This window comes from Pogonomyrmex barbatus, unplaced genomic scaffold (genome assembly GCF_055798465.1).
Source record: "Pogonomyrmex barbatus isolate J1 unplaced genomic scaffold, ASM5579846v1 scaffold10, whole genome shotgun sequence".
Lineage (NCBI taxonomy): Eukaryota > Metazoa > Arthropoda > Insecta > Hymenoptera > Formicidae > Pogonomyrmex > Pogonomyrmex barbatus.
In genome coordinates this window covers 6,404,079-6,420,573 of record NW_028297099.1, presented here as the reverse complement: position 1 = coordinate 6,420,573, position 16,495 = coordinate 6,404,079, and the positions used below count along the sequence as shown (strand labels likewise).

At 39.8% G+C, this 16,495-nt stretch overlaps 3 protein-coding genes across 9 annotated transcripts in view; 2 read left to right on the top strand and 1 right to left on the bottom strand.

The window, feature by feature from the left end:
* chinmo (Chronologically inappropriate morphogenesis) overlaps positions 1-9,441 on the top strand; it is a 54,698-nt gene extending 45,257 nt beyond the window's left edge. For all 6 annotated transcript variants that reach the window (XM_089085577.1, XM_089085579.1, XM_089085576.1 and 3 more), the window contains one exon: positions 315-9,441. In XM_089085577.1, the coding sequence (XP_088941703.1) occupies positions 315-467 (153 nt within the window). In that variant the 3' untranslated portion in view covers positions 468-9,441. The remainder of the gene's footprint in view (positions 1-314) is intronic.
* Positions 9,442-9,509: 68 nt separating this feature from the next.
* On the bottom strand, positions 9,510-13,550 carry LOC105432543 (neither inactivation nor afterpotential protein G). 2 transcript variants are annotated; one of them, XM_011647397.2, is made up of 9 exons: positions 13,107-13,550; positions 12,027-12,229; positions 11,370-11,729; positions 10,963-11,133; positions 10,741-10,894; positions 10,500-10,621; positions 10,162-10,345; positions 9,841-10,063; positions 9,510-9,759 (listed from the first exon to the last, which is right to left on the bottom strand). In XM_011647397.2, exons 1-9 carry the CDS (start codon positions 13,225-13,227, stop codon positions 9,738-9,740), a joined length of 1,560 nt encoding a protein of 519 aa, XP_011645699.2. In that variant the 5' UTR covers positions 13,228-13,550; the 3' UTR covers positions 9,510-9,737. The 2 variants fall into 2 exon arrangements, with proteins under 2 accessions (XP_011645699.2, XP_011645698.2); XM_011647396.3 differs by having other exon boundaries at positions 9,510-9,706.
* Positions 13,551-14,625: 1,075 nt separating this feature from the next.
* Positions 14,626-15,748, top strand: RpL24-like (ribosomal protein L24-like). Its single transcript, XM_011647398.3, has 2 exons — positions 14,626-14,782; positions 15,218-15,748. Exons 1-2 carry the CDS (start codon positions 14,702-14,704, stop codon positions 15,662-15,664), a joined length of 528 nt encoding a protein of 175 aa, XP_011645700.1. The 5' UTR covers positions 14,626-14,701; the 3' UTR covers positions 15,665-15,748.
* Positions 15,749-16,495: the final 747 nt, after the last annotated feature.

Sequence of the window (16,495 nt, the reverse complement as noted above, 5' to 3'; positions counted from 1 at the left end):
GCATTACCGAATAGCACAGATATCACATAAAAGAATTAAAATTTTTTAATTTTAATACCTAATAAAACTTAAACTAAACCTATAATAAAACTTTTTATTTTAAATCAAAATAGTCTGTATTTATTTAATATTCAGTTCAAATTTCTCTTTGCTCCGAATGCTAATAAACAATTAGATGTGAAATAATGATTCATTTACTGTTCTGATCAATTTTATTAATTTAAGCATATTTTTGTCCGGGGTTGCAAATGTCCGAGGTTTTTGGCTTGTAAGTCCTAGTTTTGAAAATTTTAATATGGTAACCCTATCACCAGGGCATCAGGGTGCCGTGTCCGTTTTGCTCGCGAACGTTCACCAGGAACAACACCGTCAGGCGGCACATCGCGCGGGAGCACAAGACCGAGACGAGCCTGAAGGCCTTCCATGAGCAGTCCAACCATTCGGTTTCGGACACCGTGTCCCAGTAACAACGTCTTCGGCGTCGCTGTCGTCCTCGCCGTCGCCACCGCGGTCGCCGTCGCGGCCCGCGCGCAGTGGTACCGGAAGCAACGATCCCGGTGACCATTTCGCCAGAGCCGGCCGCGAGACCGAGCCGCGGTTAGAGCATACGAGACGAGAGGAGAGGCTGCAGTTAGGTACCTTCGTTTACCCTTCGTCGTCGTCAGCGAACGCCGTCCCGGTTCCTTGTCGCGCGAGGGCGATATCGCAACGCGTGCGCGCGCGCCTGGAATCGTCGAGAAATCGTAAGCACGAGGGGCACGACCATGAAGATTCGTACGGTGGAAGAGACATGGAAGATGACACAGAAGAGGCACGGAACACAACGATGCGCATGGCGCCTCGGGCCACGCTCGCGAAAACGCTGCGAATCACAAAGCTAGTCAATGAAAGTGCAACGGTCAAGTAAGAATTATTAACTAGGAGCTTTTTAAACGAGGCGAGAGATGTAGCGAGAACTCTGAGCGGCGAATGGCGCATAAACACGCGTACACGCAGTTGTAGCGCAAGCGACTGCGAGACGAGAGAACCAATGCAAACTCAGGTAAACACAAACCAATCGCGGCAAACACACACACACACACACACACACACACACACACACAGGGCGCCAAGAGAAGAACACTCTGCCTTTTGATAGTTCAACATTACCATTAAATCGGATTACTCGCCGTCGCATTTTAATCGTTAAACGCCGTTAACCGGTTTACCTATTTCTGGTACTACTTATCGCTATTGAGAAGTCGAGCCTACAGGACGCTCCGACGGGCGATATCCATCCAAAACGTTACATTACGCGCGCACCAGTGCCAAAGACAAGACGCTTTTCTACTCTGGAGTAATCACACACAGTCAATTTTCAGTTTCGCCTTTTTTCGTACACCCGCGCGTACACAACACGCACTCCACTATTTTATAATAATGATAAGAATAATAATAGTAATAATAATCGCGGTGGGACAGACACCATACATACACATACATACACATATCTGAAATCGCGCCGAGACGACACCCGACAAAGTACACATCTTTTATACAGTTACGATTTTATATAACGTTTACGAGATTATATTGCGATTCTACGGCGGATGACTGTCGTGCGATTTTGGCCGCGGAAGAGCTCGCAGCTTGCCCGCGCGCAAAAATACTTCTTGGCGAATGCGCGCACATAGAGAGAACAAGTAGAACAAGTCGACCGAGCAATAATCACGTTTATACACATCGTAAACGTCGACGGTCGATCTTTCCGAGAGGAAGAGAGAGAAGCGAGCGCATTCGCCACGGAAGTTCGACGCGGCGGCACGGCGGCGGCGTCACGCGGCGAAACTGAATCACTACCACTTTGTTACCTGTTTACAATGTTTAAAATGCGGACTTTTGTCCGGAGCAATAGTCGCGTACCGTGAATATATAGTATAGCCGTCGATCACACACGTGAGAAACAGTCGTGCGCGTGGATTTACGCGCGAAATAGTTGCTATCCCGGTTGTATGAGATGTGATCAATGCAATAGATTTATATTACACATTACCTATATGTATAGATATATAGAGATATACTCCTAGTCAGGATGGCACCCACGATATTACTTGTTACAGTATTTACACTTTGTACAGATTAATCTGCCTTATTTTTTTCCGTTTTTTTTTTTCTTTTTTATTTGTTCTCCCTTTCGTTTTTTTTTCGTTTTTTTTTTTTTTTTTTTTTTTTTTTGCAGAAAGTTTTAAACGGTTATTCTCACAACGATACCCGCCTACCGTAAGTTATCAGAGACAATAGAGACGATATAGAGAAATATTTAGTATTTAAAGCGCGTCGTGCGCGAGCACGGGATACAATAGTACACGGGATAGAGGCTGAGGGGGAATCCATTTCTTTTTTCTTTTCATTTTTCCTTTTGCTTTCCTTTCCTTCCTTTTTTTCGTTTTTCTTATCCTTAATACCATTTTAATACCGTCAACCAATGCCAAATACGTGAGCACTCGTCGCGCACGCGCGCGCATTAACTCTGCCAAAAGTATGACAGTACTACCTCATCGTTTTGCAATGCATTACACACACAGGGAACACAATTGCGATATATTATACAGTATAATAAAACCTGTACATTCCGTACAGCCGCTACTACTACTATTACTACTACTACTACTACTATTACTACTATTACTACTACTTTGTCCGGTTAATGTCGGAGCAGTACTCCTGCCATTGCAACCCTGTCGCAGGGTGACGCAAAAATCGTGGATCTCGGAGCTCGTAGAAACATTATCATTCAAAATTTTTTGTTATCGCTTCGTTCACATCGTAAATCCACACTAGTCCAGCATTCGAGAAATCCAGTATTTTTCCGCCGTAATCATTCCCGTTTGATCGGACGGGAGTTTATTCCCACGGGTGAGAAGCTCCGGGATTCTCGATTCACGCACGTGATGTCTATCTGTACGTAAAATAGATCCGTTTTTTTTTTCCGTTTTTTTCTGTCGCGAGGGCGCATTATTAAAATAGCAACATGTATGTACAACTATGAAGCCGTAAGTGAGTGAGCAAAGCGAGAGCGAGCGAGTGGCGTGCACATTTGCGTAAATAGCCGTAAATGCGTGTGCAAAGCGATTCGCGAGAGGGAGGAAGAACAATTATGCGTCGTGGTCCGTTGTCGAAATTGCGACGTAAAATCGTCCGGCGGTGTCTCGGACACGCCGCCGGGCGATCGCGATTGGTCGCACCGTTTTCGTCCCGGGGATGAAGTGAGAAAGAGAGAGAGAGAGAGAGAGAGAGAGAGAGAGAGAGAGAGAGAGAGTGATGAGAAAAAAAAGCGTATATAGATCGCTGAAGAAATCGGCGAGATCAGCGCCGATGCGCTGACGAACGCGGAAGAAAAAATTGTAGTGGAGGAGAGCGAAAATTATTTAGACGTAAGTGACATCGATTGTCTCGAGGGAGTGCAAAGAGAAATTAATTGGGGATGGGATTGATGATGCTGGACGACGGAGATTACATAGTCATAGGGAAGTTAATTCCCGGGGGAAAAGCCGCGGGAAAAGGATATTCAAAGATGTTATGTGTCGTTTACGTATGTGATGATAGGAACATACACACACGCGCACACACGTACATACATGTACACACAAAGGGAAGGGAAGAGAGAGGGGGAGAGTTATCGGAAAGACACGTACACACACGTGTACAGCACACAGACACTTGCTCGTGTAAATAGATACGATCGCGTATGCCAAGTTATATAATGTGAATCTTTTACTTAATATATATACAAAATATATATATTGTTTTCGGCTGTTCTGCTAAGCAGAGGCAAAGGCGGGAGGGGGGGAAAGGATACCTTTAAGTGGTACAATGAATTAGCGTTAAGTTTAAGTAGAGGGATCGAGTTATCGGAGCGGTGAAATTTGAAGGATTAGGAGTTAATAACGTCAGGCGGTGGAATTTCCGGGGGGAGGCGGTTAAACCCAGGGTTTAATTGTTTTGTCATACGTAAAGATTAGGAGTGCATACGTAGTAAAAGTATTTCACACCCAACACTCACATGAAACACACACGTACACACGTAGCAGATCGGAAGAGCGAGAGACAATGTCGATCGGAGCGAATTGCAAGAAAAAAGAAAAGAGAAACACAGAAAAAAGATAAAACACGTACCTTAAAGATAAACGACGTAGAATTTAAATGAAAATTTAGAATTAATTAATATCGTATATTATGGTGACGTCGGTCACGCGCGTAAGTGTATTCGGAACTGCCGGAAATCGGTAATTTGACTCAAATCGATTTTAAATCGTTGTTGGTTTCGTCGTATCGCTTTGCTCAAAAAAGTAATCGAACGATCTTCGAACGCGCTTTCGAACGAAATTACGATATTCTTACCGTTTTTACTCTCGATTCTCGCCGGTTTTGTTCTCGCCAGCCCCGAGAGTCTCCTTACTCAGGGGTGATACTCTAGATTCGCTGTTACGATCGATTTTCGTCAAGGTACGCGCAAAAGATCCGCGATTGGAAGTCGAAAGAGCGAAGCGATTACGCGCGCTTTCGTCCTCCAATTTCTGCGATCGTCGGATCCGCCGATATATCCGTAAGAATTATATTTGGTCTATATTATATATATATATATATATATGTACACGCCGTACACATACACACACACACACACACACACACACACACACACACACACAGCAGACAAAAGTACATAAACTACACACGTACACGACACTCGCGCGACGCGCGTACGCATTGCGCGCGTGCCACGCGCGCAAACGTACGCGTATGTATGTACCATTATTGTATCACGACGTAGGATAAAATGTTGCATGTTGTTTCTATAATATGTGTTTTACGGATTGAGAATCCTTTAATAGATGTCGTGTGTGACACAAGGCTTGACACGAGAGGCGTGGGAGATTCACACCGTGGCTCGCTCGTGCGCGCACGCTTTCGAGGGGCAAACGCGATCGCGCAAGAAAACTCACGCGCGATAAATCGGAAAACAAGAAATTCGGATATATTACATTTTTCAGAACGCTCGCTTCTAAATTCCAACCAATACCGACCAATCGACCAATACCTTCAAAATTGAGAAAAATGCGAAAAAATCCTATGATGGAAATCACGACTTTTGGCAAGCAATTTGGTGATGTTAAGAGTTGCATTGGTCTGCGTTAAATTAACAATATTATGCTAGAATGATTCGGCTGTAATGTAATTTCGAAGCTGCACGTTTCGAGCACGTCGAGGCGGACGATTGTCACGGTGTGAACGAGCTTTCCGCAATGGGATACCTTCGTTATCATTCACATCGCGCGGGCAGCGAGATACGGAATAGACGGAGGAAAAGGAAAATCGCGCGGCTGCCCGCGGGAGGGGAATGAGAGAACAAAATTGATGTCATCACTGCACCAACACCGCGCGCAGAGAATGCACTGGCAACTACTGTACCGTTTGCTCGTATAGTATATAATGGTATACTATACCGTAGTCGATAATTGATTACATAGTACATGTATCACGCACGCATAAGCATATTTAAAAGTCGAGTACGGAGCAAAGAAAGAAAAAAAAAAAAGAAAAAAAAGCAAGAAGAAGATACGGCAGAGGAAGACGGGTGGAGAAGATTTAAAGAAGATGAAGAAGACGGACGGAAGAAAACAGACGCACGGCGTAGCGATGTCGCAGAGCGGGACCTCGAACGTCCGGGGGACGAGCGGCTCGCGTTTTTCCGGCCGCGACTTATAGTACAAAGTAAACGTAATGTTTAAGGGTTAAACAAACAGGACAGGCAGAATGTGTGAATTTTGTAAACTTACTATACACTGTAAAAAAAAAAAAGAAAATCGTATAGGTACATATACATAGGGGAAGAAGAGAGAGCGAAAACCAAGCGTGCCGCGCGGCCGAACGCGTTGGTCACGAGGGCTCGTCGTCGAGGACCGTTCCGTACGATCGGCCACCGCTCACGGAGCCCAATCACGCGATCACGATGACGATTTTGCCGATATGATCCTTGTATAGCCCTCATCGACATGGGCCCGTCCGTAACGTCACGGTCGAGCTGAACGCACGTCTCGCCGCGACTCCGGAGAACCCCCCGTGTCACCACTCCCGAGGCGCGTCGCTCGCGCACGCCTCCCCTATCTCGCGCATCCCGTTCCTTATCTTATCAATAATAAGACTGATCTCTCATCGTGGCGAGAACACTGCCACAGGGGCCGGACCGGGACCTCCGCGAGCCTCGTCGCCGATCGCGTTCGAATAACTGCCCGCGGCCGCCGCAATAACGGATCACAATACTTCGTCACATACATAGTACAAATGCTACCTCACACACGACATACAGGGTGCGCACAGAATGAAGCTTACGAAAAAAAAAAAAAAAATATCTCTGTGTATAACACGATAGTTTGCAAGATCGGATAGGACCGTCGCGTCGCGCTGCGTCGCTGTCGCCGCCTTCGGTTCGTTTCCATTCGAGAGAAGAAGAAAAAAATAAAGAAAAGATAAGACAAGAGAGGCTGTTGATAATCGAAGCCATCTTCCTCTTCTGAAAAAAAAAAAAAAAAAAAAAAAAACGAGTCGAGGCGGTGCGCGGCGCGGCACGTCGCGAGTCCTTTTCTCTCAGGAATATGAAAACCAAGTACAAACTACAAAGTATAATAGTCGATAAGGTTCTTAATAAACATAAATCAATGAATCAAGCGATGCAATAGTCGGGTGTATAGTAGGGACTGTGTCGGGGTGTTCGTTCGTTAAAGACCTCTTCTCTCCGAGATTCTCGATCGCTCGCCACCGGAAATCACCATCGGGACACTTGCCGCCGATTTCTCTCTCGCGATTTTCCCGCACGACCGCCCATAATGAACATGAATCAACACATATATAGCGAGTCCACGCGCTTCTTTCGAGTTTTCTTTACGCGAATCCTCATCTCGCTATTATCCAATATATATTATCCAGTGATTACAAATTTTATTTTCCTTTCGTAGCAGCGGCACGTTGCCAATCGATCGTTTTGTTTGCCGGTTTCCTGTTTTGCCGGTACAATACAGCATATCGCTCATATCCCACCGAGTTTATGACGATTTTTTTTCCCTTTAATATATACGTAGGACATAATGCGGTTACTTTAAAAAAAATAATGTTAATAAAAGAGAATTCCGTTCAACATAGACGCAAATTAGGACTTTTACTTTCCGTTTTGCCTCGATTGACACGAGGGCATATCGCCTGTTGATGATGTCAGTAGAATTCTCTCCTTCTCTTACGTTTTTTTTTCCTGTCCATTTTCTTATTTTCACCGGTCGATGCCATATCGGCGGAAAAATGCGAGTTTTTGGTTGTTGGACGCAAGTTTATCTAGTACTCGGAAAATACAGATAGATCAGATTTCACCAACGCTCACATACACGCACACATAATGATACAACATATTAATAAGTATACGAAACCGCTTCTACCTCACAGACTCCGTATCTATATTTATATATATATATATATATATATATATATATAGATAGTTACGCGTTTACCTACGGTTCCTCCGGTTTCTCTGTTTCCGCGAAGTATTATTTTCGTTCTTCGTTTTCTCTATCACCGCCGCATATTTACGCCGAGATGAAGTAGGTATGCCGGCATCGCAGACGAATGAGATTTATACGTAAATATACACACACACACACATACATATATATATATATATATATAATATATATATATATATATATATACATACATATATATTTAAAGAGATAGAGAGAGAAAAAGAAAAAGAAATAGAGAAAGGAATATATATAATATATATCCATCGGACCTTCCACAATATCACATACCCTCCCCCTCCTTTATCCGAGTATATGTAAATACATCCATTTATATTTATTTATTTATGTTTCTATGCGCTGGACGCGTCTATGTTACACGCAATTACAAATTAATCGATAATCTATCTCTAGATTGATACGAGAGAGAGAAAGAGAGAGAGAGTACACTCATTTTTCAATATAAATATATATGAAAAAATATATATATAAATACATATAAATAGATAGTTATATCTAATATTAAGGAATACTTGTTTAGATCTTAAGCGATCCCCGTCGTGGTCCCGCGATGCGACTAACATTACTCTTCGAAAGCTAAAGCCAACTCTATCTATAGTAAAGCAAAAACGAAAATAAAAAAAGAAGACAAAGAGAAGAAGAAGAAAAAGAAGATGTAGCGTTAACGCATCCGATGGCGCGGTGCACGTTTGGCGAGCTTCTTTCGCGCGCCGGAAATGCCACGAAGGCCCGAAAAGTCACACGACTTCAGCACACTTCTCGGCGATGTTTCTCGCTGATCTGAGCTGACATAGTCGCGATCGAGCGCTGCCTTCCGGAGCCACGGAATCTCGCATTGAGCCGAGAGAGCGTAATCGGATTCACCGATTAAGTTACATTTAAAACCAAACCAGATCAACGTGAATCACCCCCGACTTCTCTCGACGCTCCTGGAACGCGTCGATAATGATCGTCGCTCGATCTACAGATTCTTTTCTCGTTCGGCCATGCGCCGAGTTGCTTCTGTTCGTATCACTTTTTATCCCCTCGCGCGGGGGGAAAAGTGTCGAGAAAGTTTCTTTTTTTCCGGGGCGGGCGGGAGGCTCGCGCGGTGTGCGCTGCGAATACGTGGTTACCAATTTTTTGTTTTAAGTTGAGAGATTAAGTTTACGTTACGTAATTATTGCTGTAAAATGGGGTGAAAGAGGGGAGGGGGGAGGGAGGGAATGCGAAGCGTCGAAATCGGGCACGAGCGAAGGGCGCATGGGCATAGTTGCGTTTACGAGAATACGAGACGACACTTCGCGGGTTATTACGAACTATTTTATTTATAAGAGGCGACACAAGTACGCGCGTGCGTGTAAGTGTGCGAGAATGTCTGCGAGGAAGGGAACAAATTAGAGATGAGAAAAGTGATCAACGTGAGGAGAAATAAATATGAATTTGTATGAGACGAGACAAAAAGGAAAATCGATAAAAAAAAAAAGAACACGAAGAAAAGAACGTATGTATACGTGCGTGCGTGTGTGCGTGCGTGCGTGTGTGTATGTGTGTGTTTGCGGATGCGTGAAAGAGAGGCAAGACGCGGAAGTGGAAGGAATGGGAAGAATGCCGAAACTCTGCCATCGCAAAATGATCCCGGACGGGAACTGGGGTGAAAGAAATTCTTCGAAGAGGGAGCGTGTAAAAAAAAAAATATAAGTTTCTTTTTTTTTTCTTCTTTATACTCCGAGCGCGGACAGGGTGGCAGGGATTCGTGGCTATGCCGTTGAGTGTAACTCACCCTTTTTGTTTGTATAAAAATTAATCGAAATTTAATTAGATTATTAATAACTGTTCAATTACTGTAAAACAAAAGAAAACTTTACCATTAATTATAAATTACAAAAAACTTGGAGCACCATGGATTTTTTTTTTTCATTTCCGAACTCTTCTTCTTTCCTATAGATAATTATAAACAAACCGTAAAATAATTATTCTTTTTAATCATATTTATTTATGTTACATGCAATAAATTAATCGTATCTTAATTAAACGCTCGATTTAAAATTATATCGGACGCACGTTCAGCCATCGCGATAAGAATCGAGTTCGGCGTGCCAGAAATTGGAGACGGCACTACGCTGGCATCCATTATTCTCAATCCACTCACGCCTTTTACCCTTTTTAGACAATGAAGTTGTTACAATTACTCTACTCAACCCCACGAAATATTCTATAATATAATATAAACTAAATTCTATAATATAATATAAACTAAATTCTATAATATAAACTAAATTACTCCACCGTTTACCTTAATTCTTCATTCACAACCGCGTCGTCATCCGTGCTTATCTTGCATGTGCCACATGGATGATGGCTCGTGAGTCCTGCCATTCTCATGACGCACTCCGAATAATCGACATCCCGATAATCCTGTCGCAAATGACGACACTCCTCGAAATCGGGAACGTGAACTTTCGCGCCGTATTCGCGAAAGAGTTTCGTGTTAAGAGTCTCCAGCGCCAAGTTTATAGCTTTACGGAAAACAAAATCGTTAAAAAATTAATTATTATTTTTAATTATTTATTCTCTCAATGAAAGTTTCTTCGGCATATGGAATCATCACGTTTACCTCGATGAGTGCACGTGACGTCATCGGGATCCTGGAGATACGCGGGGTTAATTTTTGGCGGGTCGTAGATGTTGCTCGATCTTAACGTTACGCTTCCACGACTCTTGGGTTGCAGACACGACACGAGATAGATAAATCCCTCGTGCATGCTGTCGTTATACGACGGAAATAGCGACCTATACGTCTAACGAATGAATATTAATTCTTCTGAATCGAATCATAATGATCATTGAATAATCATCGCTACGAACATTATAATGACGCGGGAAAAGCAACGCGGCTACGATACGTTATTTTAGTTAGAGTCCAAATATATAACTGCTGGCTGGTTCATTCACCTCGGTCTCGAAATTTGAGATGACCTTCAGCAATTTTTCCTCCGCGGACGCCACTCCGAAGAGGAGGAGGCCACTGTTATTAGCACGCCCCAATCCCATTACGCCGTTAGTGGCCAACCATCCTTTGACATGCAATGAAGAGAAAAAGGTATACAACAAGATTACAACGCCGATCGCACGAAATGTGTATACAGACATGGCAAATAAAGGAAGATTGCGTTGTCATCGTTATCGCATTTACCGGTTCCAAAGGCAAAATAATTGAACACCTCGGGTACAGTTTGCAGCTTCACAAGCGTGATACTGACTCGCTCTCGTAGATTCACGTAAATAGGTATGTTCATGTGATCGAACAGATTCCGGCCTACCCCCGGAAGATCTTGCACCATTGGTATCTATAGATCAAATCTTATCATTTTACTCAAAACTCGAAAAGTTTGACGGTGACATTTTAATTTACCACCTTGTGTTTCTTTAATTCGTTGGCGGGACCTATGCCGGAAATCAAAAGTAATTGCGGGGTATTGAAAGTGCCCACACAAAGGATCACCTCCTTCCTTACACCGATTCTCCCGACAGAGCCGTTTTTATATATCACTTTAACACCGTCGACTTTGCTATTTTTAAAAAGTATCTACAAAATATTGAAAATCAAAAATACAAAAATTATCTACATCTAGTCATATATCTATATGAACCAATTAAGGAATTAAAAATTATAAACATTATAAACATTATTTTTTAACGTAAATTTTCCAATATACGTTCAACGATTACTTCTTAATATAAAATGAGCGAAGTCTATTTTTGAAAAAAAAAACATGGTTTTTCGAAAAGTGATATATAAAATATAATAAAAATTATGAAGACCTTGGCGACAAGCGTATCCATCAGGATATGTAAATTCTTGCGATTCCAAGCTTTCCGCAAATACGCATGATAAGTACTCCATCTGGTTCCTTTTTTCGCGGTGTACATCGCTTTCCGCAAGGACACGTTATCCAGCTTTAATGATTCCTCAGCCAGGACGAAGGCCTTTGTTAAATACTCTTCCTCCGGCATCGGGATAACGTTCATAATATCGGACACTTTTTGAAAATAGGGAAGCAAGTCGGCGTGTGACCAACCTTTCGGCCATCTCTTGTAATCCTCGGGCCTCCCAAAGGAGTGAACAAGATAATTAATCTGTCCACTTCCTCCAAGTCCTTTTCCTCTTGGCACTTTTTGTCTCTAAATAAACGCGACTAATGAAAAGATTTACCAAAAATACGCCATGACAAAATACATTGGGAATATTCAAAGTGTTCGTTTTATTACATGAAAAAAAATAATAATAATAATAATGAGACGTGGCGATAATTTTTTTAGATTAACAAATTATAATTAATTCATCAATCATCGCGTAAAATTTTCGTGCCACATTTTTATACTTTTTATATTTTACGCAGAAAATTTTTACGGAAACCGTTCCCGCGTTCCTTCGCGCGGAACGAAGATTTTTTCGTCGAAAGATAGAGCTTTAATTACATAGCCGTGTAGCCCTCGGGACGAGAAGACTTGCGGTTCCGTTTGATAGGCCCAATCGACCTCGGTGCCTTGCATCATCGGTGCTAAGAGCGGCACAGTCGATAGCCATCCGAAGTATCCACCGGCCTCCACGAGCAAAACGGTCACGTTCGACATTTCCGAGAGCCGTGATGCAATCACGCATCCAGACGTACCAGCGCCGACTTGAACCCAGGAAACGAGAAACGCCATTTTTATTTTAGCTCACGTGTGCAAAACTCGTAAAACAGTTTTCTTTTTTTCACAATCATCCATGGATTAAGAAAGATGTTAACGATATTACGGTTTATTTTAAATTAAATTTTGCAGGTTTGCACTTTTAATTCAGAAATAGAAAACAAGCATTTCTAGAAGGTAAACGCAATTGGCAATTTTATATCTCAAGTTTTGTTTATAAAGAATACCCTCAAAAAATGGTTCGTTGGTCGTTAGAATTTTAAATGTCAACAGTTAAAATGTATTGCTATTTTTTGTAAAATTGCTGCCAGAAAATTGTCGCATGTAGAATTTATAGCAGCAACATCTAAGATGACAATATAGAAAATTTAGATCTCATAAATAAATCACACAGTCAGTTTTACAAGAAGTGTGAGTGAGGCTATTGTTTGATTGGGCACAGAGAGATTTTCTTGCTAAATTGACAAATTATTCAAATATAAATTCTATCTTCATCACCTATTTTGATTAGATACAAAACATATGTGATCACAGTACTTGCTAATTACTTATTTATTTTAACTAATTTTTCATATGTAAATAATTTCACTATGGTTGCAAAATCATTTTTCTCACATAGAAGAGAGACATATCGTAATTTTGACATTTTACACATATCGTAATTTTGATATTTTATTCTGATCAAACTAGGACGATTTATTCTGAAGTATCTAACATCTAGAAATCTAGTGCAATGTGATTTGCGCCAATCCGCTTTGATTAAAAATCGATGCTGCGTATCACGGAGCACTCAAAGCGGAGGAGGAAACGACGAAACGAAAGTGGCGGCGATCTGACACTCGCGAACTCAGGAAGCGAACTCACCGACGACATAGTCGTAATGCGTCTCGGGGTAAGTGATAACACTTGCCGGCTCGCTGAAGTGATAATGATAGAGCAACGACGCCAGTAGGATCACGATCGAGATCGATACGTGGGCCCACATGCCTCCTCTCGAAAATCGCGGGAGAAATCACGGGACGTCCAGCTGTTGGGACGTCGCACAATAACACTGAGACAACGTGCCAAGACAACGCGGAACTGCAGCGACTAGCGCGTTCGATCTCGATATTAAATTAGTAGCTCTTCGTTTGTAATCGATACTAGTCTATAAGTCGCACCGACGAAGCGACAACGACAACGACTGGTAGCGCGGCGTCAGGAATACATAATTGTTATATCGGCTAAAACGCGTTGACATATCGTTGGATTGATATATTTAAATATTGCTCCTGTGTAATTTATAATTTTAATTGTCTTATTAATATTCTTTTAGTAAATCAGTTCATACCGCGCGCGCGGGGCAAAACTTTTTAATAGCCTACGAGACAGTAACATTAGCGATCTATATTAAATTTGCGTTAGTACTTTGTTAGAAACGTAATTGATATGTTTATTTTATTTCAAGCTACTTATTTGTTCAATCTTTCTAACTATCTTCCTTATTAACTTAACTTATTAATATCCGATTTCATCAACGTAGATTAACTTTAATCTCGGTTCAACTTATTCTTCATCTTTTTCTAGTTCTAAAAATTAGAAAAAGATGAAAAGCAAGTTAAATCGAGATTTAAGTAAATCTACGTTGATGGAATCGGGCATAAATATAAAAAAAAAGATACAAACTTTTTTAACTCATTAAATATATAAATGCAATTTATTTTAAAAGACTTGTGTTTTATGATGGTAACAAATGTCTGCAATTAGTATTTTATTTTTAGAATTTTTATATAATACGCAGAGATCTAGTTCTACTAAGAATTACATTTCAAAAGAACTTCTAGCGAATATTGAATATGAAAAAAGGGAAGATCTGTAAATCTCTAGATGTCACTTTATACAAAATATATATAATGATTATTTATTTGGAATTAGAAAATTAGAAAATTTGTAATCCATGGAAAAAAAATGGAATTATTATTTCATTTTTTTTTTTTAAATTGTAGAGATGTATTCTACTTTACTTAAACTCTATAAATAAAAACAATATCTTTAAATCATTTTTATCATTTTTATCTTTTACTAATTTTTCTTTTACATATAAAATATGTGTATTATCTTTTTAGCAAAAATTTGGATAAAGTCTAATTAGTTTTCATTTCCTTCAATCATGTCTCCATTTCTTATTGTGGTGATCGTTATTATCAAATGCTGAAAACATTTGATTATCAAGGCAATATTTCTTTCTTTTTTTATACGTTTTTTATATGTTAATTATCTTAATCTAAATATTCGTAATACCCGTAACTTGATTTTAACTCTATTAACTCATGTGAAAATCCACGTATGAATTTATACACAATTTTATTTAGTCCATCGATAACGATCCTGTACCTCCATCTATTCGTTCATTCAAGAACATTGTGATAAACCACGTGCTCATCTTACGCATACCAAAATCTCTCCCAACTTCTCGCAACATGCGTATAGAGACGTGTTATTTCTGCTCGTCCCGGATATATCCGGGACATGGAATACAATTCGTGAGGAACGATTGTAAGGTAACAACAATACTTAATTTAATATTAAGAAATATAAATGATAAGTTCGTAGAATAAGTTTTTTTTATGTATGTATAGCATGTGTAGGGTAAAAGTAAGGTTATGTGTCTCATAACACTATGCCCAATATATATAAGCCCATATTCTGAATCCTCTTTTATCGTTAAAAATGCCTCTAAGAAAGGTTCATAGCCGATCGTAATGATTAAAAGCCATTTTTAGAAGTGTTTTTGTTGATAAAATAGGATTCAGAATCTGAGCCAAAGATTATAAACCATTTGTTATAATTAACCTCTTAGATTTCATAGAAAAATTAGATTCCTTTGAGCAAATTATCATTTTTTTATTTATTAAAATCACAAAGTTAATTATAATTTATGGCGATTATTTTTATTCATCGAAATAATGTATTGCACTTTGTAATCAATGTTATAGATATTCAAGTTTTGTCGATCAAAATGCCATGCTGCATTCAAAAAGAAAAAGAATCCCAGAAAAGTCAAGTGGACCAAAGTCTATAGAAAGACCGTTGGAAAAGAATTGGCAGTGGATCCATCGTTTGAGTTTGAAAAGACGAGAAATATACCTCTTAAATATAACAGAGAATTATGGGCGAAAACTATAGAAGCAATGAAGAAAGTAGAAGTTATCAAGCAAAAACGACAAAATCTACATATCATGCAGCGATTACGCAAGGGAAGAGAACTGGAACAGGAGAGAGATGTTAAGGAGGTGCAACGTGATTTGTCTCTAGTTCGCTTGCCTGCTGCTGGCCTCAAGGAAAGACAGAAACAAAAAGAGGCAGCCGAAGAGCACGAACAGATGCATGTGGATGAAAATTCCTCTCATGAACTTGAAGCCGAAGCATTGGAAGTTAATTAAATCATTGTATATATTTTTTTGTCACATCTAATTTTACTTTCGTATGTTGCAATTATTTTTTAATAAATTATTAGTTATAATATATATATATATAACGCTATAATTATTTAGATTATCTTACATAAATTCTCCTATTTATATAAATAAGAGGAAGAGAAAGATTTTCAAGATCCATACAAGAGTTGAATGTAAAAAAATAAAAAAATGTCTATATTTATTTAATTTGCTACATTTCAATGATAAATTAAATAAATTACAATGGTAAATTTAATAAAAAGTTATCTTTAATAATATATGCGTTTTCCGAATATTTTTTTTATCTGAAAATCCATGATTCGAAATTTCTAAGAGATTTCTATAGATGGAGTTACTAAGACTGATCATGGGCAGCAGACTGAAATCCAGCTGGTATGCAGGTTTCATGTGATTTATTTTTATCTTATGATCTTTATCTATCTATTAGATTTATTTTACATGCATTCATATATTTCGCAAAAGGTATGCTTGCTGTGCTACAATGTCATCGTCATAAACATTCTAATAAGAATAAATAATGTCCTATCATATCACACAATTGTACAATGAATAAGCGTTAAAACGGATCTGCGTCCCAAGCTTTCAATATCAATCGTTCAGCATTGTGTGCGAACATTGTATTTTTCTTCATATTTTACTACGTATTACATGCATAATTGTAAAACCGAGAATGTGATATCGCGTATCGCCTAAGTAACTCTGACAATAGGCAAGATTAATCGCGATAATAATGTAGATACCTTTTGTCAAATGAAAAAAAAAAAGAGAATTCATTGCGCAAAAATATTACAAGAT

Excerpts from the sequence above, each read along its gene's own strand:
- LOC105432543 (XM_011647396.3), bottom strand. The coding sequence starts at position 13,227 with ATGTGGGCCCACGTATCGATCTCGATCGTGATCCTACTGGCGTCGTTG. Across the intron at positions 11,730-12,026 it reads CCCGAGGGCTACACGGCTAT|AGACAAAAAGTGCCAAGAGG; the intron begins GTAATTAAAGCT and ends GCGTTTATTTAG. Across the intron at positions 10,346-10,499 it reads TCTCAAATTTCGAGACCGAG|ACGTATAGGTCGCTATTTCC; the intron begins GTGAATGAACCA and ends TTCATTCGTTAG.
- RpL24-like (XM_011647398.3), top strand. The coding sequence starts at position 14,702 with ATGCGTATAGAGACGTGTTATTTCTGCTCGTCCCGGATATATCCGGGA. Across the intron at positions 14,783-15,217 it reads TCGTGAGGAACGATTGTAAG|ATATTCAAGTTTTGTCGATC; the intron begins GTAACAACAATA and ends TCAATGTTATAG.